This window comes from Astatotilapia calliptera, chromosome 3, assembly GCF_964374335.1.
Source record: "Astatotilapia calliptera chromosome 3, fAstCal68.1, whole genome shotgun sequence".
Taxonomy (NCBI): domain Eukaryota; kingdom Metazoa; phylum Chordata; class Actinopteri; order Cichliformes; family Cichlidae; genus Astatotilapia; species Astatotilapia calliptera.
In genome coordinates this window covers 37,913,265-37,939,182 of record NC_137424.1, presented here as the reverse complement: position 1 = coordinate 37,939,182, position 25,918 = coordinate 37,913,265, and the positions used below count along the sequence as shown (strand labels likewise).

The window sequence follows — 25,918 nt, the reverse complement described above, 5'->3', positions numbered from 1 at the left end:
ATATAGCCACCTTTCTTTGCAAGGACACTCAAAAGCCTGCCATCCATGGATTCTGTCAGTGTTTTGATCTGTTCACCATCAACATTGCGTGCAGCAGCAACCACAGCCTCCCAGACACTGTTCAGAGAGGTGTACTGTTTTCCCTCCTTGTAAATCTCACATTTGATGATGGACCACAGGTTCTCAATGGGGTTCAGATCAGGTGAACAAGGTGGCCATGTCATTAGTTTTTCTTCTTTTATACCCTTTCTTGCCAGCCACGCTGTGGAGTACTTGGACGCGTGTGATGGAGCATTGTCCTGCATGAAAATCATGTTTTTCTTGAAGGATGCAGACTTCTTCCTGTACCACTGCTTGAAGAAGGTGTCTTCCAGAAACTGGCAGTAGGACTGGGAGTTGAGCTTGACTCCATCCTCAACCCGAAAAGGCCCCACAAGCTCCTCTTTGATGATACCAGCCCAAACCAGTACTCCACCTCCACCTTGCTGGCGTCTGAGTCGGACTGGAGCTCTCTGCCCTTTACCAATCCAGCCACGGGCCCATCAAGACTCACTCTCATTTCATCAGTCCATAAAACCTTAGAAAAACCAGTCTTGAGATATTTCTTGGCCCAGTCTTGACGTTTCAGCTTGTGTGTCTTGTTCAGTGGTGGTCGTCTTTCAGCCTTTCTTACCTTGGCCATGTCTCTGAGTATTGCACACCTTGTGCTTTTGGGCACTCCAGTGATGTTGCAGCTCTGAAATATGGCCAAACTGGTGGCAAGTGGCATCTTGGCAGCTGCACGCTTGACTTTTCTCAGTTCATGGGCAGTTATTTTGCGCCTTGGTTTTTCCACACGCTTCTTGCGACCCTGTTGACTATTTTGAATGAAACGCTTGATTGTTCGATGATCACGCTTCAGAAGCTTTGCAATTTTGAGACTGCTGCATCCCTCTGCAAGATATCTCACTACTTTTGACTTTTCTGAGCCTGTCAAGTCCTTCTTTTGACCCATTTTGCCAAAGGAAAGGACGTTGCCTAATAATTATGCACACCTGATATAGGGTGTTGATGTCATTAGACCACACCCCTTCTCATTACAGAGATGCACATCACCTAATATGCTTAATTGGTAGTAGGCTTTCGAGCCTATACAGCTTGGAGTAAGACAACATGCATGAAGAGGATGATGTGGACAAAATACTCATTTGCCTAATAATTCTGCACTCCCTGTATACCGAGGTCACAGTCCAAAGGGTCGTTTTCCAACAGATTTCTATAGAACCCAAAATTATTTTGCATTGAGAGAAATCGCCCCCTGCTGGCCATTAGAAAGAATGTAGGTGTAATGCTGCAGTCACACTGGGGAAAAACAGATGTTGCCGTGCAGCAGAATGTCACGATCCCTGCTTTTGAAATGTCTGTGACCACTCGCAGTCAGTTGCCATCTTCAAAGCAACTTCCACTTATTTGCTAAACTGAGACAGACTGTGACAGTTTGGAGACAAGTTGCCTCCCACCAGGTGACCTGTGTAATCAGTGTTGCTGGCACAACCTCTGGACATCCCAACTACTTGCAATCTACCTCCGATGGCAACAAAAGTCAGTGCATTCACTGGGCAACCACAAATTTTCCCTAATCACAAGAAGGTTCCCATCCTATTTTTACTTCAGTGTAACTGAGGTGTTGGGTACTTTCTGATTCACATCACATTTTTGCTACGTCCATCTTTTATCAGTCTGTGGCACCTACTAGGTTTTCAAAGCTACGGAGTAAGTCCCCGGGGCCTGTAAGGTGCTTTGGATAAAATCATCCACATGAACTGCAGTATGAGAGATATAACACATATAATAACAGACTTTATGAAATACAGAACTGCAGTCCATGAACCTTCGGTTTTCCATCCTTATGAGGTATTCACTGTATTTTAATGTACTTCTTGGGGAATATGGGCGCACTTGGTTTTCTATTTTCATGAGAACGCACTATTTACTACCTCTAATATCATTCACAAGGCCATCACTGCTGTGACATCAGTGACAATAAAGAACAGCCGTGGAAGAGTCCGGACTGTCCTGTGGGAGAAATTCAGTCTTTTGTGTGTATAAAACCAGTTTTAAGAGTTTCTGTTAAAAATCAGCAGGTCTGTTATCAGGAAATGAGCCTGATGACACTTGAAACAATGTCAAAACAACTTTTGGCTCATTTCCTGTAATTAAGACATAATCAAATTTAACACTAGGCAACGATGCATTTAAACTAATTCCGCTACACCTGCAAAAATAAGTCAGATAACTAACGTTTCAATGTTCTTGTTAGTATTGATGTCTACATTAGCCTAGCTTTTACAGCACTGACTGATTGCTGTTTGTACCTGATAGAATTTTAAAAAAAGAAGCTTTTAAATGTCACCGGCCTTCTGAAACTACGACACGTTTAGGGCTCCTTTTTGTCTCTTTCCAGCTTGTCCAACAGCACATCCTAAAATCTTAGAAGACTTATTCATCCGCAACAATATCCGTGTCACACACAAATCTCTCAAATTTCCCCTGCCGTGCGTCTTTATTTATGCCACGCTACCTTTGGAAGTGTCCTTTACTGCGTCTGCTCATTTAGCATTGGATAAAACTGCGATCTGTGACTCTGACCACCCCAACTGCCCCCACAACCCTCCCAAATCCTCACCCCTTGCCTCCTGATAATCTTTCACGAGTCTTCCCGCTGCTTAATTAGCATATGAAATAAGTTACCCTGCGTGGCTACATGTCCATATTTATCATCGCCAACCAGGCGCAATTAGAACACGTAAATATGAAATCATTAACAGCAGTGCGTGCCAGCCCACATTTCTAGCAGTTTTCAAGGGCTGCGTGCTCTGTTTGGGTGGGGAGGTAATGTAGGGGACAAAGCTGTGAATGATCGCAGGCTGAATGCTTGAAGGTGGTTAATTGCTGTGAAAAGAGGACAAGCAATCTGCTAATTAACTACTAATGCAAGTGCAGGGAAGATGTGCTGTGGGAGTAAAGCTTTATAGTTTGTGTTGCCTTCCTTAAGTTTTCATTATTATTATTATTTTATTTAGAGTGGCTGCAGGGGATTGTTATGCTGAAAAGATGCTAAAAACACAAGATAACAAATTGGCTGTACAACACTCCGGTCATTATTTCTATTATAAAGCAACATGCAGGTAGAGAGCTCCAGAGACAATCATAGGGTAAGCTGTGTGATGTGCACGTTATCAATAGTATACTTTTGCACAGCAGCAAGAACAGAAAGTGTCATAATTCGTTGATTGCAAATAAATTACACATCAAATTCAAAAGCGCGGCAAGATGAGACATTTTTGTCAGTTGCCAAATTGATGTTCCCCAGCAATTAAGAAGCAATGCATATCTCTCAATAATGAAACGGTGCCAACGCTGACATTTCGGGAGGCTCCATTTCTGTGCCGATGCGAGATAAAGCACGGAGACCTTGTGGGAATGAAGTGGTAATTTCTGTGGGTGTAAGCGTCGACTTTCTTTCCACCTGCGCAGCCCTTCACAATTTTGTGGCTCATGACATCGCTTGCATTGAAATAGGCTGTGAAGTACACTAGAGGGGAGTGTCACTTCAAATTAGACGGTGCAGTGAAATACTGGTGTCCAAAAGCTAGCAAGGGAGCAAGTCAATGGGGATGAATTATTATCGAAATTGCAGGTTTAGCTGCGGTCTCACCATAACATTGTGGAAGTGTCAGTGACAGGGATTCATTTAAGGCCGAGGTTGGTGCATTTCAGAATATTTTGACAGGATGGGCGGGATACTTTTTTTGGCCTTTGGTGACTGTGGCTTTTTTGGCTCGCTGCAATTAACTGGTCTTTCTCCGAGTTTTTCTTTGGACATTGCCATTGGCTTCTTTTTCACTCATATTCAGTCCTTGTACTTGACCATTTTCAGGGCAGAAAACATTTGTTGTTCAACATTTGTTCACATTTCTGTAGCTGAGATTATGAAAAATTACAAAGATAACACACTTGACAGGCCCAAAATTGTATTTTTGCACCAACTAGGCTATTCCTAAAAAGTGTGGAAATAGGACAAGTGGAGGACAAAAAGAGGAAGTGGAAAATCTAAAAACTACTTACAGCAGATGTGCAGTATCTAAAAGCAATGTCCTTAAGAAACAGTGAAAAAAATATACAGCAAAGACCAGACACAGGACCTAAGAGACATCAGCTGATTCATCTACTGTTCAACAGAAATGGGCTTATTGGAAGGAAAGCTGTGAAGAAGTTGTGCGTAAGGAAGGGAAACAGGGAGAAATGTGCTGTATTGCATGTGTAAGAGGGGTGGCTCAAGAGTTTTGCACAGTACTATAACTGTAAAGTCTAAACCCCCCTTAAAAACCGCTCTGAGTTAAAAAAAAGAGGTGTGCTTTTGGCTACCAAATGAACATAAGTACAATATTTACTCGCTTCAGTTCGATTTTAATGTGCACAACTCTCTGTCTGCTAGCTTACCGATGCTACATGCTGCCACTTTATAAGATCTGTTTACAGTTTGTAAATATAAAAAAAACTTTCGTATCGCACGCTGCCATCTGATCCATAGTCATAAAATATACATTTCGATAAGTGGAGCTTCAAATTGTGCTGAGTCAGGTGCTCTAGAAGCCATGGCCCTTTCCCCTCCTACAATGTCCGCTCTTATTCAGCGGTGAAGGAGTGTCCGAGGCAATCTGAAAATCTCAGTTCATAAATTGCAGTCTTCACGCTCTGCACGGGCTGCTAGAGAGAGCAGAAGAGGCTCATCCTGAACCTACAGGATATCGTAATTATCCCTAACCACGGCGCTGTCTTCCCCTCTCTAACTCAGGCCTGTCGTCAGCACCTGATCACCACATAAACACCTGACCGAGGGAGAGAGCTGGAGCAGCGGGGGGAAAGTGGAATGGAAATGCAGTTACTGAGCTGTGGTCGTGGCACTGTATGATGATGTGCTGCAGAGGGACGTAATCTAACTACTTTACAGTAGATGTGCCGCTCACACTGAGGACCGCAAACGGGAAATTGATGACATTACGGGATACAATCCAGCTCAAAGACACTAGCTGTGAACACAACACAGAGCCGTACACAGAAAGCAATTATATCCGAATGGTATGAGCCAATATATTATGATTTAGCACGTCATTAATCTCCAGCTCTCATAGAAATCCGCCCTAAGATAAAGCATGCGGGGAGGGAATGGTACACCCTCGTGAGGAACTCCCATGGGCCTCCAAATCTACGCACACTCGAAGCGATCCCTCATTTATCTGTCTGTCTGTTCTCTGCTGTCTACTTTATTGTCTCCCACTCATCTGCTTTCCCTCAGTCTATGCTGTTTTTCTTCCCCCTCACTTCATTCCTCTCTCCCTCTCTCTCTTTGCCTTATCTGTCGCGGTTCCCCGGTCACCATCAGTCTCTTTCTTCTGCATCTCATAATGCAGTGTCAGAAAATTAAAAAGCGGCTCTTTCAAACACGAGAAAATGCATCGTCGTAGCTGCGCGCGTCAAAAGGCTGGGAGAAAACTGCAGGCTAGGGGCTTTTCTCCCAGTATACCGTTAGTAGCTTGTGCTTGAAGTCAAACCAAGGCTCAGGCTCACATCCACATCTAAAGGTAATGTGGAGTCACAGTTTTACTCCATGTGCGTGAGTTGTTGATTTTATTTTTTTGGACTTGAACATGCAAACTCTACAAAGTTCAGCAAGTTCAAATGCAGAACATTTTTACTCTTCTTGTGAGGTACTAACACTACACTACCTTTCTGGACAGTTATACTAACCAAATGATGTACTATTCAGTATTTGAGAAGCCCTGTTCCTAATATGGACCCAAACAAAAACCTAATAGAGGTTAAGAAGAAAGCTTTAACCCCTGTTTTTTTGCCCGATGACTCACATGGCCGCACTGGCGAGCTGCTCTTTGCTGAGGTTGAGGGGGTGATTGGTGACGGAGATGCCGTACTGGCGCGGGTCCTGTCCCGCTGGCAGATTTCCTCTCAGGATGCCGTTGTTGGCCACGCTAAAGAAGGACGCCACGGCGTGCCGCAGCTGGTTGTAGAACCACACCTGCAGTAGAACAGACAATTGGTACAGAGAACAGCATGTAGAGGGGTTTGCATTTGCTTCCCATGTCTCCTAGCAACTACATCAGGTAAGACTCGTGGACAAATAATAGGAAAAATAAAATAAAACAGGCAGGTTATGAAGGGAGAGATAACCGAGAGATGACGTGGAGAAGTGCAGATTCAATTCTAATCTTTACTTTTTTTAAAACTGTGGAACAGGTCAGTGATGAAGGATGTGCCCTCTTAATTCTGAGGTGGCTTTCTTTGGAAAAGGGAGAAATTAACTACCCAGTGAGGTAGTGAATAAAAGATCAGGGCAGAATCTGTCTGCTGGGTGTGTTTTAGCATCAACGTGACACCAACAAAAGTACCAGAAAGCAAACACAGTGTGAACACTTTAGCGTAACAGAAGAAAGGGCAAATATCACCACTGTAAAGAGTTGTCTGTGTCATTTACGGATTTACTACTATCCGGATCTCATTAGCGGGGCGTCAATTAATGCTGCTTATCCAAGCTGCTGATGTGGCTCGCTTTATGCACGAGGTGCACTTCAGATGTGGAGCCTGGCGCAGCAGGTTGTGGCATTAGTGCACGGTAACGTGCAGAGTTCCTTGTGTGAAACTCTAGAAGCGTGAGTAAAAAGACAAAAAACGGCTTTTTATTCTTTCAGTCAATAAAAAGAGCAAAACAAAAAGGTCCCAAAGGGATGTGAGTCATAATCTCTGGGCTGACTATCATGAGCTCTGCTACAGCCTCCTAATGCAGCGAGTATAGTGCTGTGCAAGTGTTTTTAGCCACCCATCATTTCTTTATATTTTCATAGAAAATTGGAACATTTAGCAGGAAATTTATTGAAATGTGAAAACACACATTGAAAGTCAATATCTGGCATGACTGCCTTTATTCTTTGACACAGTCTGAACTCTCTGAGGCAGCTTTCTTGTCATTTCTTGAAGTAATCTTCAGGAATAGATCTCCGGGCTTCTTGAAGCACATCCAAAGCTCTTCTTTGGATGTTGGCAGGTCTGCTTTTACGGCATTAGCACTGTGTGTGTGTGGGATCATGCTATTGTCAAGCCATTTCCAATCAACGACAGATGGTCATTTCCAGATGGTGTTGCATTGCGGATCAAATCTGATGGTACTTTCATATTTCCATCGATTTTGACTAGATCCCCAACATCACTGATTAAAATGCATCCCAAATCATGACAGAGCCTCCACCGTGTTTTACAGATGGCTGTAGACACTCACTGTTTTATCTCTGTATCACTGACTTTCAGCGCAGATCTTGTAAAAGTTGTTTGTTTTTTTGCAATTTCTTTCATATATTGGACTAAAGAAATTGAAAGAATATGTTTGTTTGTTTTACAGGCTTCTAGTAAAACAGTATATAAAGTCACAACACTGATTCCTTCCTTCAGTTAGGTGCATTTTTGATGCTTGAATGATTCATAGGTCAGTGTTAAGTGGCTTAAACCAATAATGGTCAGATAAGACTGGACTTACAGTGAGTGAAAAAGCAGCCAATGTCTAAAAAGAAAAAACCTTCAAAAAGTTGGGAGGACTATTGTTTTAAGAGAACTATAAGAAAGAATTATGGGGTGGCTCAAGACTTTTGCACAGTACTGTAAGTCTCTAGAATAAAGTGGTTACCTCTCACCGGCCTGTCAGTGCATCACAGGGCACCTTGTGTACGACTCTGGCATCTGAACTCAGTAGTCTAATAAGCACATTGATGAGACAGTGTTGGTCCTTCAGATCTTTGTGCAGCACGCGTGCACAGTGAGATGTACGGTACATTATTGCTACTGATGCACATTCCCAACGCTATTTCCTGTCCTGTATTTCTGAGCGTGCCTTCTGTTTCTACTGTAAGTGATTCCCTGAGTTTGAGGCTGCTTGTAGAAGAAAAAGAATGGATGAAAGAGAGTTGGAGTGAGAGGGAGAGCTCCCTGCTGATAGTGCAGCGCTAATTAAGAGTGGATGGTGTTTGAGTGTCAGCCCAACATAGCACCGCATCACAGAGGAGGACGTGGAGAAATCTGAAAGTGTGCGCACACACACACACACACACACACACACACACGTTTCTTTCTGTCTGCTTGCTGCTGTGTTCTCCTTTCTTCTTCTTGTATCTCACAAGAGGAGATCGACAAAAATAGATATTATTTTCTGTTTTGTTTTTTTTGTTTTTTGTTTTTTTCCTCCCATCCAGCAGTTTCTGAAAGGTCTACAGCTAAAATACCATTTGATGTATGCAAGATAACAGATCGTAAGCTAAGCCTGTCTGCTAAATACATGAGGGTGATAGAGCGAAAAATATGTAAGATATGATGGCAAGCCACATTTCCACTTCTGAAACTACTTTAAGCATCAAAGTGCTTCTGGGGGAGAAGCAAATTTTCTTCCCTCAGAATGAGAAATATAAGTGTGAGACACTTTTATAGGACAGCTTCAGCAGTATTTCAGCATTAAACACAAATGTACTCAACTCGCAGAGCGCGCTTACTTACTTCAAGACTCCTTTTTAATTCATTACCAGATGGAAAATGGAAACACAAATTCATTTATCGCCGCTTGGAAAGCTCAAGTTTGGGTTAGCAGGTTTTTTTGTGGGGTTTTTTATGTTTAGCACAGCAGAACAGAAAGGCTTCAGAATAGCAACAAGTGATCACATTTTTTTCTTTAGTTTAGTTAGAGACTAAATCACCAGGATGTAGCTGCTAAATTATTTATAGCACTGTCTGCTTTTGATTTAAATTCAGTTATACAGGTCTTAACCCACAATGAGGCTCATTATGCAGTTAAAGCATCACAATTCTATATCAAGCATTTGGCTTGAGTGAGATAGATGAGTTGGTGGCCTTGTGTTTGGGTATTCGCTGCCTCTGTAGCCTGTTTTTGCACCGCAGGAGGCTGATTTCACCTCTGCGGTCGCTAAACGTTCATCCCGTGTTCGGTGTAATGTACATTCACAACAATACCTTGACGTTGTCCCTGGTTCCCAGGTTCTTGAGCAGCGTCTCAGCGCTTTGGTAGAGCTGATCAGTCACGTTATCCTAATGAAGAGGAAAACAAGAAATAAGAAATGAGTTGGGAGACTTAATTGGACACACTCGGAAGACCACCGCTGCTCTTTGAAATGCAAAAACATGAGGGAGAAGGGAGAGAGAGACATGAGAATCAGGATTTCCAGGGAGCCTTTTGGGGGTGTGCTGAACCATTTATTTTCCTCCGACTTGAGGGGTGGCGGTGGAGGGGGTGGGGTTAAGGTTGGGGGTGTCCCCTTGTTATTCTTGTTACTTTTTTCCCCCCCTCTTTTCGACATTACTGTTTTATTAAATTATGTAAAATAATTGTAAAAGATGGCAGGGGGTGGGCATGACACAAAGATTCACAGTTCACGCAAGCAGCCTACATACCAAATGAACCAATCGGCTTTAAGGGGGTGGGAGAGGGTTTAGTCGCAAATAAAACACAAGCACAGGGATGATTTTCAGAGTGTCAGCCGGGCTTTGTGGTGAGGTGATGAAAATGGGAGGGAGGGAGAGCGATGGTAGCCCGGACAGGTTGCATTAAAATCTCCTCTGCTGCACTCATGTTTCATGTGAAATGAGCCTTGGGATGAGGGCTCGAGATGACAGGCGTGCCATTCCCAAAGTGTCGTGTTGATACCATGCTGTTCGGCCCCGGCCATAAGACTACTGAGCACATTACATGTGTGATATAAATGCAAATGGACCTCCTGTTGGACTTCTGCCTTCATCAGAGGGGCTGTGGAAGAGGAGGGGCAGCGAACGTGGCACGGAGTGAGGAGGAGAGGTTTACGGAGGCAAAGTGCAGGTGACAACTGGAGAGCGAGGGGCGGGGCGGCGGGGAAAAATAAGAGGAGAAAAATCAAGAAAGACATCCCGAGAATGCAGGAAGGTGCTCAGGTGTGAGTGGCTGTCTGCAGCGAAACAGAGAGAGTGGGAGTGGGAAGGGGGGGGGGAAGAGAGAAAAGAGATCTCTCCAGCCGCTCGGCTCAGACGGTTACCTGAGGACAACGGGCCGAGGAGATCATACTGTGCCTCTTTCTTTTTTTTTTCCTCTCTGTTCAAAACTCATCCAATTGTTTAGCACCTTGTGGCTGGCTTTAGAAACATCTGGAAACATCTGCGCCTAAACACAGTGTTTACACATCATTTCAGCAATGCACCCTGAAATAAGAGGAGAGCGCTAAATAACATCCCCCTCTGTTCCAGCTCATTACTTATTCGTACTCGAGGCGGAGAACAAGTCTTCTGCTTTCGTCCTAAAGCAGCAGCACGGGCGACCTCTGCCCGTGTTTCCTGTTTTCCCTTCACTCGGGTTTGAGTTGTGCCAAGTGGCTCCAAATAGGAAGCCGTCCTGAGGATTAGCCGTCGCTGAGGACGGGATGAGAAGTGTGCCTGCCAGCGGCTGGCCGCGTCTAATCCTTGACAAACTCTCCCCCGCTCAAGGACAATGACAAGGCTGGTTTGGCCAGAGGACCCCATCGGTGCAGTGGCTCACGACGCGGCAATAAAGCCACTCGAGTGTGCGGCGACTTTTTCCAAAATCGGCCCGCGTAGTTCAGCGGTCAAACGGCCTGTGTGGCAAGTGTGTTAATATGTGTGTGTTCCAGGAATCTGCCGGGGAGAAGTTTACAGTTTATTAAATTAAGGGGCTTGTTCCTGTGAATAATTTAAATAATAAAAATGGGTTACGCAAGCATTTCGGGGAGCTGCGTATCATTAACGCTATCTACATGAAACAGTGGCTCCTCTGAGGGGGGGGGAGGGTGGGGGTTCTTAATTATACACTTCCCACCGCACAGCCTCTCTTGTTCTTTCCATTCCCACCGCCTCCTGCTTCTCAGAGCTCCATTTTCTACCTGCTAGACATAGAAAATGCAATGAAACAGAAATTTCAAAGCCCACTTCCCAGTTGGCGCAGGTGGCTGCGAGTGCAAAAACACGTTACTTTCAGTTAAGAGTCTCACGTCGCAACGCCTGCAGAGCAGCAGCAGGGGCAGCAGAAGAGAAGCAGACATTTCCCAAGGACAGTGTAGCACTTTAATAACAAGGAATGCAGAGCTGGGACGGCTAATGCCCGGCCATTAGAGTTACATCATCGCTGCTGCACAAATTAAAGTCACATTAGCGTCGAGGTTCTGGGGAGAGAAGAGGAGAGAGCCTCGGTGAGGGATGAGACCGGAGACCCCCGGGGGTAAAGCGACGGTGTAGTTTGAACGTCCAAAATTTAAAATGTTAACGACAGACTCTGAGGGAGCGAGACAGAGGGAGAGGCACGGGGAGGTGACAAGTGAGTGGGCATGAATTTTAAGAAAACACTACACATTCCTAAGAGTTTGAATCCTGATGCAGGCACTGAGCAGACTGAATGGAAGAAGTTAAAGAATACAGAAAAGAAAACCCTGAAACTGAATGAACTTCATTAATAAGAAGGTTAAGTAATGCGGTATGGGGAGCGGATTTGCCGGATTGTGCGATCTTGTGCACAAGATTTTTCGATTTATTCACAGCGGCGCTCAGACAATAGCAGCTTGTTGCCATGGACACTCAACAAAATGGATCTGAAGGAATTAAACCTCCTCCTTCCTTTTGAATTCGGTCCTCTCTCTCTCAATTGTTCGAGAAATCAGCGGAGTCCAAAAGTCCACCGCGAGTGACATCACCGGTATCCAAGATACAAAGCTGTCTGAATAAAGAACTCAACGCTCCAATTAGGAGCGGCGCAGTCAAAATAAAAGCGGCGAGCCGCAGCCTTGACAGGAGGGAGAGCAGCCTCTTCACTCACAAAACTGCTACAAACATTTAGCGCTGGGTCGTAACACGACGCTGATGATGGCTTGCGGTTTATTTATTTGTCATTTCTATAGATGAATGAGCACCGAAGCAATGTTTATACAAAGACGGCTGTGGCACTTTTTACACTGATAAAGGTTCAAGGAGAACCTGGAAGCAGTGTTGGGAGTAGCTTTGAAGCGTTTTAGTTATAAATCAACCTGCGGGACATGTTAAATATCCTGATTATGACAGTAGATTAAAAAGTAGAAATTTAGAAGAATCTGTCGTGAATCGGTTTATGTTGAATGTAATAAAACTTGTTTTGAATCAAGCGAAACACAACTAGGATGAAAATGTTCTTTATTAGACGGTAAATAAACACGCTCATATCCTAATTAGCTACCTTACATTTAAATTAAGGCCTAATCAGTAGTAGTGCACTACCTAGAACAATGTGAGATCCAATTATATGATTATATACTTTATTAGAAATTTAAATGGTGCGCTTGAAGGAAACATATTTAAAGGGTCTTTTGTTAACACAGCTGTACTTTATAAGAGGGTCAGTTATTGCTTATAACAAGAAAACTGCACTGTGAACTCAAGTCAGCATGCAACAGGTCACACAGTTTTAATGCACAATAATAACAAATGTATCCACGTTTGCACTTGTTAGTTACTGGGTATTTCATTTAGTCATATATTGCAAGCTTTATTGGGAATTAAAATCACTTTGCTGTTTGGGATGTGTGGTGCTATGTCTGTGTTGACGCTGCTGTGGAGCTTGAATAAAGTCAATTTCTGTGTGAGGTGTAGTAGACTAGTGTTTTTATGGTGCTTTTTACAAGTTTGTCTAAATTGATACAAAGTAGGCCACAGCTTGTTGCGCCTCATTAATGTACTACTAAATAAAGTGTGATAGTACAGTTAGAATGTGCTTATATTATATTATAATGTTATGTTATATTATTATATGAGGATTTTCAAAGGCTTCTAGGTACAATGTCTGTGGTAAAGCGTCCGATGCTGCAGACACTTGGTTTCAAAATACAGAATGTTAACAGGAGTCAGCATGGGGGGGGGGGGGGTCTGCCTGGAAGATTTCATGGCAATGCCTGTAATATTTGGGTGGATAACTGACTCTAGAGCAAAGTTGCAGACCAGACTCACGTGACCTTGAGCCATGCCTGTAATGCTCTTACAAAGGATAAACAAATAGTGCAACAAATTTCCTCTTTTTCAAAGACATTTCAGGTATCATCACACTGCTGATCTGAGGCTGGTCTTTTCTTGTTGCCATCATTTTTATGTACAGTATGTGGTGCAGGAACAGAAAGATGGAAAAAAAAAAAAACGAATTTCAAGGTTTTGTGTGTCTTTGTAGATGCCCGTGGGATATTTTCCAACAGTACAACTTCTGGCCTTGCACTACATTGTACTACTTTTCTACACCATAAAAGAAATTCAAATAATCCAGTGGTGTCAACAAGTTTGACTTTGTGAATGCCAATATTTATCACATACCTGAGCTGAACTGAATAGGCCTTTTAGATCTCTGAATGTATCCGTGATTGCTGCCTCCGTCACACGAACTTGAGAGTTGATTGCTCCGACGGAGATCCCTCCGTACCTGCAGTGTCAGGAAAGTAATCAGAAATGCACGCACACACACTCTCTCTCTCTTTAAAGGCATCTACTTTCATGCCTGTGCAAATAAATCAACAAATCAGCTAAGACCTCATGTGCAGTTATCATGGTAATCACACATGAATTAACTCACACACATATAGGGAAGCCTCAGCACATCCCCCCCCAACAGCATGATCACACACACACTGTAATTACTACATGCGGTTTTTTCACCCTGAGCTTTCACAACACTATTTCTGTCTCGCTTTTTTTTAAGGTCCTCATTATATCAGGGGCATAGGAGAAATGTGAAACACTATTATTACTCTGCTCGTGTCACAAGTTATTGCCTAAGAAACATTCATTAGACATACGGGCTTAATACGATCCAATAAAACAGACAATCGCATCGCTGCTTATAACATTTGTATTAGTTTGGTATAGACGCCTTCATCTGAGCGCAGCGGTGGTGATAGACAGGAAGTGAGGGTGGGGGAGTAAGGCTGGAGGGTCCACTCAGCCGACAGTGAAATCGGGGACGATTCGGTTGCTCGGTTTGCATCCTTACTATTAAGGCTACAGAGGCGCCCCGGAAAATGACTACGTGAAATTACTTTTAAGTGAAACCTTTTCGAGGTCAGCTTGTGATATAACATTGTGATGATGGGACCTGCGGCTGTGGCTCCCCCTCAGAGTCACGCCAATGCTGCTTGCTCATTAGCATGTTACAGGCCATATTAAAGCACTCCAAGCTGCGTTCACAACTATTTTTTTCAAGTTCACCGAAGTTTATATGATAAATATTGGTATCAATTCCAATGTGGAATCTGGAAATGAGCCACTATCTCCAACAAATTAAAGGCAAATCGACCGCTTAGATCAGGGATGTCAAACTCATTTTACATCGTTGGCTGGATGAGTGTAAACGCCCTGTCAGTGTAAAGAAGTTTAACTCGCATTTATCTAAATATCTAAAGAAGTAGAAACAATAAAGAAGTGCAATTTTAAGAGTTTGTCAACGTGATAAAGAAATGCTGCTGTAGCAAAGGAAAGACATTTGTCAGTGTGACTCTTTGGACTTAAATTCTAAGAAATCTAAGCTTTTCAACTGTGGGACCATTTGGGAAAAAAGCAGATTTCAACAGTAAATCGTAAATTGTAACTATAATTTATTTATTATAATTGCTTACTCAATTAGTTTGGTGTATATGAATGGCCCTAAGGGAGCTCTTTACCAGCAGGAAAACCCTATGAAAACATAGTAAAAAGTCTATAAAAAGTTCCAAATTCATGCCCTACATCACATTTCCCAAAGCTGTCCAGTGGGCCGGATTGGAATCTTTGCCGGCTAGATTCTGGCCCCCAGGCCTTGTGTTTCACACCCCTGCCTTAGAAGCTCCATCTGGACTCTGTCCATCAATTTTTTCTCTGCCCTGAAGGAAGAGCTTTTTTATCAGCTTTCCAAAATTGCAGATGAAAATGATGCTTCAATTTATCGCTTTTTCCAGGCTCACAGCAAGTTGACAATTTCAATACACCCCTCACGTTTACACCCCTGGGCACACACACACGTGGATGTGCATTCTTGCGCTCGCGCCGCATATGCTAGACCAGGGGTCAGCAACCTTTAACACCCAAAGAGCCACTTGGACCCGGTTTCCACGCAAAAGAAAACACTGGGAGCCGCAAATACTTTTTAAAATCTAAAATGAAGATAACACTGTATATATTGTTTTTTTACCTTTATGCTTTGTGTGAACAACTAAAGTAAGTAAGTAAAGTTTATTTATTAAGCGCTTTTCACAGACAGACATCACAAAGCGCTGTACACAAATATTAAAATAAACGATACAATCAATAGAAATTATACACAGTTTAACAGATCAAATGTAAATAATGTAAAGAATATAAAATATGTAGATCAACAAAAAGCTTGTTTGAACAGAAACGTTTTTAACTGCTTTTTAAAAGAATCCACAGAGCAACTAAGGTGTGTTGCTTATGAAATCCATGAAGTGCTACAGAGAAAATTACATTTTATTTATGTAATTAACACATTTTGAACTCTTAAAGAAATATAACAAAAGGAAAGACACCCAGCTGAACTAAAATGATCCAGCAAACAAAAACTGTTGTGAGCCGCCACCCTTATATCGCCTTTGGGCTTTTGGAGCCTTGACCTGACTTTTAAAAAGTAATTAGAAAAAAGCACTATGCTGCTGAAAAATGAAAAATATACATTTGCAAAATTATGCCTAAATATGTATTTTACCTGGTTAATGTGTGTGGCGGGGCGTGGTCTGCAGCGCCGCTGCAGGGGAGGCGGACGCACCTGAGCGGCACCCGCAATCACGCCTCGCCGCCTTAACGTCTGTGCCGTCTATGCTGTTGTGTTGTCGGGCTGTGAGCAGAAAAGCTACAGCCGGCTGTCTGCGTACAGCAACCGTGTGTGAAAAGTGGTCGATAAAGAGATGCTGAAAAGCAGCGGGTCTGCCGTGGTACGAAGTCACTTTCATCTTCACGCAGGACTGTAAGCTGTCGTCTGTGAGGCGTGAGCGGTGTTTGTTTTTAACATAGTTCACGGTGGGGAACAGCTGCCGACATAATGTGGATCCGAAGATCCATAATTGGCCTACCTGGGGTCGAAAGTCTCGATATATGCACGGCGTTTCGGCGAGTACACCGGCTTCTGCTAGTGCGACGCTTATTTTGCGCGATGAAAAAAAAAAGAAGAAATAATTTTGTTTTTATATTTCAAAATCACAATAATCTTCCAATTTAGAACTACAAGTTAAAAAAAGAACTAAACACAAATAAAAGACACTTCAGCTAATTACTTCTAATTTATTCTCCCAAACCACCTGGAGCCGCAAAATAAAGACTAAAGAGCCGCATGCGGCTCCGGAGCCGCAGGTTGCCGACCCCTGTGCTATACATATACAGCACGAGCACACACTGCACAGAGGAAATACGTGTACATGTCCAACACGCTCTGGAATCGTGATGAAACAGGGCTGAGCAAACACACCAGCCTAACGCTTACAATTAATCATTCCTCTCACTGACAGTTTGCTCTTTATGGTTTCACGCACTGAGATGACAGGTTAAGGGAAGTGCATCACAGAGCGGCCAGGCAGGATTTGCTCGAACACGATAACTGCATAACGACGAGGATGGGAACGACAGCACGACGTGCAGGACCTTTTGCTCATGTTACCGTTGCTGATCTTCTAAAGATAGACACACCGCCATTCACAACAGCAAACACAGTTATAAACGTTACCTTGTTTTACCAGACTTCTCAAAAGTCTTGACCAGGAAGTCCGTCATATTCCGTCCGGTTAAATTCAGCAAGGTGTCTGTCGTGTTCTGTATCCTCTGTGAAAAAAACAAAAAAAAAAACAAACAGTTGAATTGAAGCATTTTTTAAAAACTATTGGTTTGTTATTTGGGTCAAAATAGTGTTTTCTGGACCACTTGGTGGCACCAAAAACAAGACCGACTCAGATTTATCACCTCATAAATATGTTATTGGTACCTCCCCGTACCAATAACATACTGGTTGGTTCGGGGAGGTGCTAGCAAACAGATATATTAAAAGACGTGTTTCTGGCCAGCTGACGAATGTAGCTGCAATAGCCACTCTCCTTTCGACCCTGCTAATAGAAGCTGCTTGCTGATTTGCTGCTGTTTCTGCTGGACAGCTGGGGTGATCGGAGGCCTTTATTTTCACTGAAGGCAACGGCCTCCTGCTGCTAAAAATGAGATTCATCAGAGCGACACGTTAAAGCTGCAGACCATAAAAGCAAAGCGATGAGCTGAAAATGCCCCATGGAACTACTCGGTAATAATCGTCCGCGGGTTTGTCAGCACCACTGACACTCTGTGCATTGTACTGAGTCAGGCGATCCATCGTTAATATAGAAACATGGCTTCGAGCAGCTTTGAGTTTAAGATGCAGAAGACCTTTCCCAAACACTGTGTAGCTTTAATAATGCAGAGATATCCTAAAGGCAATGTTTGTTGATGCAGGCTCATGCAAAACAGGTGCAGTGGCTTTTATTTTATTTACTGTCTGAAAGGATATAAAAGCACTTTGCTTTGCCCGCGTGCCGTGGAGCATCCTGAGTGGAAAGGCTGACCACAGACAGACAGGCAGACTCCGGCTGACCCGCCCCAGAAAAAACTCATCCATTAAAAAACCCCAACAAAGCTAGAGAGCGTTCTGCATGTGGTATCTATCCACTCCACCGTGGAGCACATTCCCCCCAACTCTTATCATAATAGTCAATTAAGCCTAGCTATGGGAAGCCTGGCTGAAATCTACACCCCTGCCAAAGCTGGGGAAAGCTGTTTCTAATGTCAAAGGACCCTAATTAGATACCCTTCTGTGGATAAATGGGTACATTCAAACAACCAATTAAGCGAGGGTGCGACACATTGCTATGAATACACTCCACCTTGTGCAGAGTGATGCACACACACACACACACACACACACAAAACGACCCCAAGCTGCTTTAGCCCTGCTTATTTAAAGAGCTAACACTGCTAATTAGTAGAGTGATCCTTGATAAAGTGCAATTGAGACCCCTGGACTGAAATGCAGTTTACCAACGCCACCCACCCCAGCTACACTGGTTATCTGCCCTTGTGTACAAACAGCTTGATGTGTGAGCTTTGGGCAAACATAGTATGTACCTCTATACATATTACACTCATTCTTTCTCACTTGTATTATGTGTCAGATTACTTTAGAGCAGCGGTCCCCAACCTTTTTTGCGCCACGGACCGGTTTGTGCCCGACAATATTTTCACGGACCGGCCTTTAAGGTGTCGCGGATGAATACAACAAAATAAAACCAGTACCGGTACCGAAAAAAAATAAGATTTATTCATAACACACGTGAAAAGACCCAGGAAAACCGAGTTAACGTAAAAAACGATAACAAAATAACGCTAAAAACCGATAAAAACCCTGAAAACCATACATTTCACACCCGAGTCTCACTCTCGCGGCCGGGTACCAAATGACTCACGGACCGGCCCGGGGGTTGGGGCCCGCTGCTTTAGAAGGCTCTGCGTCCATGAATCGCTCTAAAACGCACCAAATCAATAGTTTTTTGATTTTTTTGATGCTCTGAAGAGAGATTAGAGAAACTGTTAAAAATCAAATGGGAGAGGGAAGCAAAGGAGGAGAATTTTATGGAAGATGGAAGGCTAAATTCAAAATTGGACATGGGAGAAAGAAAAGGAGGCGGAGAACTCAAATTGCAAGGCAAAAAAAAAAAAAAAAAACAAGCAGAAGGAGAATGTAGAGGAAGAAGAGGACCCATCTGGCTTATGAATCAGAGATAAGGGGGAGGAACAGCACAGCAACCTTGGTTTATCTCTGAACAAACATGCTTCCCTTTCGAAAAAGCCACAGGAACTGAGAAACAAACAAAACCAAGGAAAAAAAAAAAAGAGCTTTACACTCCACTGTGTGTACAATGAGTTTATACCCGGGCATACAGTCGGCATGGGTCTAATTATTTTGGCCTTCGTCCATATCCCCCATCAAAAAGACTGAAATGGGGACATTATGCGATTGTGTAATACCTGGGTCTGCATCTCTTGTTCATTACCTGGAAACAGCTTCAGTCTGTTTGGCATTCTGCACGACATCAGTTCTCCAGCTTGATAGCTAGGTAAGCAAGAAGGGGTGAGGGAAATGTAAACTGAGGAGTAATCAAATCTGTTGAATGAGCTGGCATACTCGAGCACTGGAGAGATAAGAGAGCGTGCTGTGTTCATATTAATCTTGCCACCGGTTACATCGTGCTGCTCCTCAAAGGTGAGTTTTATCTGGTGCGCACAAAGAAAAGCAATCTCGGGGAAGAATCTTCCTTGCTTAAATATGTCAAATCGTACAGTCACCTGTTTTGCCACTGAATACTGTGGAGAATGGGGAATACAGAGTTAGTCATGCCACAATATCACAATACTCACTATAACAATCAATAGCATTACAATACAGCAGTTCTGCAACATTTAATACTACCGCAAGTGTCAATGCATGATGATACTTGTGTAATGGAAGAAGATAATGATTCAATAATGTTAAAGTTCAGGCTCTGGGGAGGCTAATCCATGACTGAGAGTGTTCAGCTGTATGCTTTTCTATCCGGGTATGCTTTTACTCATTTAATGCTGAAAAAAGAAGCTGTTGCCAATCAGAACTTCTTCCCACTTCCCACTTCTTTGAGCCCCAAACCATGACAGAGCCTCCACCATGTTTTAAAGATGGCCGTAGACACTCACCGTATAGCTAATGGCTAATAGCTAACATGTCTGTGAAGGTTCTCAGTCAAGAAGAGCCACCTCCACAGGACAAGACTCAGCAGTCCATCTGCATCTTAAGGATAAAGGACACTCTTTCGAGGATGCCAATGTTCACATTTTGGACAGAGAGGACAGATGGTTTGAAAGAGGAGTGAAAGAAGCCATCTATGTCCACTGTGAGCGACCATCTTTGAACAGAGGCGGTGGTTTACGACACCAACTCTCTGCCATCTATAATCCAGTTTTGAGATCCCTTCCCAGACGCCTTAACGCCCACTCACATCCTGGGCCATCTGACCTCAGGAATTCGTATGATAAGGTGGGGCCAGGTTTCACAATGAACACACCCGAAACTCTGGCTGATTGGGACCCACACCCAGTTTCACACCTTGGCTCAGGCGATTAGAGGATCATCAGGGGGTCCTTTTGTCCCTCTGTGGGAGGTCACTCCCACTAGGTTTAAATCTGGGACTTTCCACCATTTGACCTTAGAACTGAAGAAGCTTCTCGGATGAGAGGTGAAACATCTTCAAGCATCTTAAAGAAGTCCAGACGCTTTTCTTTGCAAGCTCCTTTGACTAATAGCTAACACCGCTAGCTAACACAGTTAGCGCCAAACGCCATTTTACAGATGGCTGTAGATACTCAACGTATAGCTAATGGCTAATAGCTAACACCGCTAACTAACACAGTTAGCGCTAACTAACACAGCTAACACCATTAGCTAACGGTGCCGCAATCAATGATTTGATTCAAGAATGTCACATTTGGATTCAGAACTCCATAAAAACTGTTGTCAATGATTTCCAATCAAGCTCCTGTGTAATCTGGCATACCTCAGCCCCTTTTGTCCCTCCACTGAAGAGGACGATGCATCTCTCACATCCTCTGTCAGGTCTTTGCTAGATTTCCCCCCATATTTCTCAAGGACATGACTTTCAGATCATTTTCATCTGCTGTAGTTATATTTTTTTTCAGGCTTGATAGTTCTTCTTTTGTCCTTCACTTATCCAATTTCCTCAAGTTTTTAAGGACACATGTCAACTTTTCATTTAATAGCTCTTTGGGAATCATCTTGTTGGTGCAAAAATACAATTTTATGTCTGTCAAACTGTGCTCTCTTTGACATTTTTTTGTAGATTCAACTAAAGAAATGGGAACAAATGATTTTTTTATTTTTTATTTTTTGCAAGCGGCTGCTCGGAACAAAGTGCCTAAAGATGCTATTTAAAATTGATTCTGGTGTACCATTGGTCAGATACGAAAACTGGGCTGAACATGAGAGAAAAAGGAAAGAATGTCCCAAGAAAAGCGCTGAAAGATTTTCAGAAAGGCTGAAGGACTTTAAAAAAAAAAAAAAAAAAAAAAAAATCACAAAAAGGAAAAAAGTCTGGCTTTTGCACAGCACTGCATATTTGAAACTTTTGGTTTACTTTCAATGTATTAATAATCATAACGTCATGGTAGCACAAAGGGAAGCGATGTATTGCTGAATCATCATACACACAAACTTCTACATTGTTGTGAGCTCCTTCAGCTCGTTATAACCTGATGTGTTGCTAGTGGCAGGTGGCCAGTTGTATACTCATGTGTACCCGTGTCACATCACATACATGAGCGACGTTTTTCAGCTCAACATGCTCATTGTCCTGCATGATTATGTCCAATAGGATCACATCAGTTTAAATTGTGCTGAACAGGAGCATTAGCTAATAGCTAACGGTCCTGGCTTACAAACAGGCACCTACTAACCACAACCAAAAGCCCCACATGAAAGACTGAGCTGCAAGCATACAAGCCCGGTGAAAGAATTTCATCTAAAATCCCTTTTCCTTCTGTTTAGCTGCAACAAAGGGACTTCCTCACCCTCCGTTTGCCTCGCCTCACGAGTCAATGACCTTTCTGCTTTTGTTTTTGAGCATCTCTTGCTTTCTGCTGAGAAGGAGGCCATGGACAGGTCGTTTTACACCAAAATGAATCTGTGTGCGCTTGGAGTCAAAGTGACAAATCTGCAGGGTCCCGCAGAGAAAGGATGTGCCAGTATGCTGCGTTTGCCATTGGCTGAGGATGACCTGGTGGGGTTTGGAGCTGATCAGCACTTAACTGGATTTATTCCTTCAACAGCTGTTGTCAGAGACAAAACGTGCCCTCATATGTAAGGTTTATGGATTCATTATTGTTTTACTGAACCGCATGAATAAATTACTACATAAGATGCTGCAAATACAGCGGACTCGCCGACCCTCACTGAACAGACCAGCGAGAAGTCAGGGGTTGTGTTACATTATAAATTCAGTTCAACAAACACTTGAAGGCATTTGTTTTTAAGCAAATTCTTAAACCAAGAAGCAAAGTTACACAATACTAGTTGTATTTCCCATGTAGAATTATCCCTTTTTTCCTCTATCCAATGCCCTACTTCAATAGCCTGATAGATGAGGCCAAGGAGAGTAATTTGCAAACAAGCCGTAGTTAGGCCAGCCTCCAAATGATAAAGACATCAATCGTAATACATTGAAAGTGGCGGCTTTATCAATTCCTCCGCACGCATGACTGCCTATTCATCTTTGAAGGTTAAATATCACCAGCGAATGAGAGTCAATACCTTAGAATTGATAGAGGGCTTACTGTTGCCTGCCATTACCATGGAAACAATGATTTCACACTACCTCCTGCGGTGCCATGTCCACGCTTTTTTCTCTTTTGTATTTTCTGTAGTTTCTCAAGGGCATATTCGGAGGTTCGGCAGGATGAAAGATAAAAAAGAAAAGTACTGTGAAGCCAGCACGCTTTGTCATGATTTATTCAACATGGGAGGCTTTCCGGTCAAAGGGAACACATCCTCATGATGTGTTCGGCTTCCACGGGTGGTCCATGCCTCGGAGTAACATCAATTTAGTGCAACCTGCTACTGTCAACAGGTAAACGATGCAGCGAGGACGTGATATGCAGAAGTTCAATTGTTTATATATGTCCGGATATCTCTGTATCTGTGATGATATTATAAATCGTCACAGGCAGCAATTCTCCACGTGAAAAATGATGCTCGTACCGGATACCACTGTGGACGGTAACACTAAGAGAGTGGCCACGACCTTATGTACTACACTGTATACCAAACACTAAAGCCTATGTTTTGACCCACTGGTAGACTTGCAGTTAACAGCAGGGAGGCTTCAGAGGTTGGAGAAGGAAGTGTCGAGGGCTAGGGGTCACAGTTCTATACAAGAGAAGTGGATAAGCACCTGTGCAGGTTTAACAGTGGGATATCGGCTCTTACATAACTAAAAACTCACTAACAATTTACTATATTTGTGTTTACATCATAACAAGCTTTTTTCCCCCTGCAATTCAAACATTTTATTTTTTAAAGAATTAATGTGTAACTTTTACCCTCAACCACAGCACTAAATCTTAGGATGGGAGATACGAGGATTGTGCAAATTTCCAGGTAGGTCGTATTTAAACTGAATTTCTGAGATTTCCAACCCAGACGGTTGGAGCATCTCCACCAACCCTGAGTCGATAATCAGAGACGGCACTGAAAGTAAACAGCAGTGAAAGGATAAAACTTTTAATTTGCTGCATCGCTGTTGTTACAAAGCATTGACCAGGACGTGCTGCCGCAGTGTTTTTACGTACACAAAACTAAGTATTGTTCTGATGTGCATTTACTGCACGTATGGTTTAGCTAAGAAGTAAAGAAGTCAGTTTTTTCCTAGCTTTTTTGACTTTACTGCTGAAGCAAACTGAGTGACGTCAATCCCGAGCTTCAACGTCCAACTTCCGAGGCATCGGGAACAAAGCATTAGTTTGCTTCTCTCCTCTTGTCTTGATTGTCTGGATTGTTTTCAGCTTCGTCTCGTCACCCTCCTCTTTTCAATTACCTGATCACTCTGTCTGTGTGTATATAATAGTTTTGTCTCCCCTTTGTCGTTTGTTGTGTCTGTTCCTGTCTGCTTTTTTGTTTGCTTCTTGGCTTCGTTTTGTTTTTATCATCTGCATATGCCTAAATAAAGGTTTGCTTTTAGTTAATTCAGTCTGTCTTCACAGTCTGCATTCTGGCTCCTCAATCTCTGCGTTTCATGATAGCAAAGTCACACTTTTCCCTTTTTTCCTGATTAGAAACTTGTGTACAGTGTCTATGACCTTTTTGCAATCCTGTATAAAAACTAAACTGCAGTGTTTAACAATTAAATGAAGCTATTTTCCCAGCAAAATACCTCCCTAATGTCCAAGAAACTAAAGCTACTATTTAAGCTGTTTTTGTTCACTGTTCACTCACTTCTGTAGAAATCGCTGCTTGGTTGTCTTTAGGAAATATTCCTGGCTTGTCTCTCACAATCTTACTTTAATTCCTTCGTGCCTTATCTAATAATTGATTGCCAGAAAATGAAAGTGGGTGGCAAATGTTTGGTTAAATTCATATTCGTGATGCATCGCAGACAAATGCAATGTGAGGAGAATCACGCGTGTCTAAGTGAAGTCTGCAAAGATCGTTGATTGAGTGGGAGCTGCTTTTCTCAGGGGATGAGGCTGATGAATGCACCCCACAGTCTCTGCGCTTGTTTTGCACTCAGCTAGTTATCGCCACACACCGATCTCTGTGATATACTTCAGGATTTTGCATTTCACTGCGCTAAGTCCCGGCCAGGTGAAAGCATGTGAACCACATCATTGCACTAATTTATCACGGTTTCATCTGGCCAAAGAATGTGCTCCCAATACTAATCAGACTGCTTTTCATGATGTTTAGCGAAGTCTAATCTTCTGTCTGTATACGCCGTGTCCTTCATGCTGTGTGAACTCAAAGTAATTTCACTTTCTGCAGAATGCCCTTATGCCTGAGTGTGAGGCACCTGCTTGTATGTTTTTTAGGATGTCCTTGGTGTCGATTAGTTTGGCCACTGTGATTACTGCTACTGTGGCTTGTTCTGCAATTCCTGATTTCTCATGTTTGTGACTCTCAAAGTCAGATTTTTTTTAAACTTCCTCTTGCAATTTCTGTTCCATGACACAGCCATGGCTTGTTTATCCGGTCGTTAAGTGATGACGTGACGAATCCTACTTCCGGGCCTAAAGTAGTCTGCGTTTAATATGGCTTTTGTGTTGTTAACATGTTTAATGTTTTGTATTTTCTTCTATTTGATCTCAAAAAGCTCCTAAAACAGTCAGTGATCACTGTTGACCTCCCTCGGCTTTTATTACCACTAATCATTTATTTAAGCTCAGTTTTTAAAACCTTAGGATGTAACTACAGCCCAGCCCATGCAGCAGTATATGAATGGCTAACCTCGTATTGTGGATGGATTATCTCAGTTGTTCTCCTGGCTGAAGTTTGGTCCTTTTACAGCATCCTGCCATGCGATTACATTTGTTCCTGACCACCGAGAACACTCACATTAACTTTTATCGAGTGGGAAAAAAGTTAGCTTGTTTATATTATGCTAACATAGCTGTGTCGCTAGCGGTCACGTAGCACATCATTATATACCAGCTAGCCCAACTTCAGTAACCCTACAAACGTCACTGCTGTTTAGTTTTCTGTCTTCATTTATGTTGGAAGTGACAGCAGAGCTGTACGTTTTAATTTGTTTCCAAAACCCCGCAGTCAGGACATGCTATATTGTATTTAGATAGAAGCTAGCGAGCTAACTTCCTGCTAACTTCTAACTCAGTTAAATGTCATAAATTCCATTTTCATGGATGCCTGGATGTTAAACTCAATTGTTACACCTGGTAGAGCAGAACGCTGATCATTTTATTAAAGATGAAAGACTTTAGACAGTTTTTCAACTCTCAGTAATGCCATAGTGATCGTTTGATATATGGACCTGCAGCGGAGTTTAGGCCCAGACACGGCTAGTGACGTCAGACTTAACGACCGGATAAGTATAGTCGTACAATTTGGACATCTAGAAATTACAGGCCTTTGTGTCATTTGTGCCATTGGTGGTGCTACTGTGCTAGAGGGATGCACATCTAATGGGTTCCTCTTTTCTATCGTTGTCCGATTCTCCACTATCTTTACTTCTCCATCTGCTCTATTCTCATCCTAACTTTAAAATAATTTTAG

General features: G+C 42.8%; 1 protein-coding gene across 1 annotated transcript in view; it reads right to left on the bottom strand.

The window, feature by feature from the left end:
• Window positions 1-25,918, bottom strand: part of LOC113018657 (phospholipid-transporting ATPase ABCA1) — a 181,231-nt gene that overhangs the window by 58,279 nt on the left and 97,034 nt on the right. The window contains exons 32-35 of the mRNA XM_080290303.1: window positions 16,802-16,896; window positions 13,414-13,519; window positions 9,064-9,138; window positions 5,907-6,076 (exon numbers count right to left, since the gene is read on the bottom strand). Of these exons, the coding sequence (XP_080146429.1) occupies window positions 5,907-6,076; window positions 9,064-9,138; window positions 13,414-13,519; window positions 16,802-16,896 (446 nt within the window). The remainder of the gene's footprint in view (window positions 1-5,906; window positions 6,077-9,063; window positions 9,139-13,413; window positions 13,520-16,801; window positions 16,897-25,918) is intronic.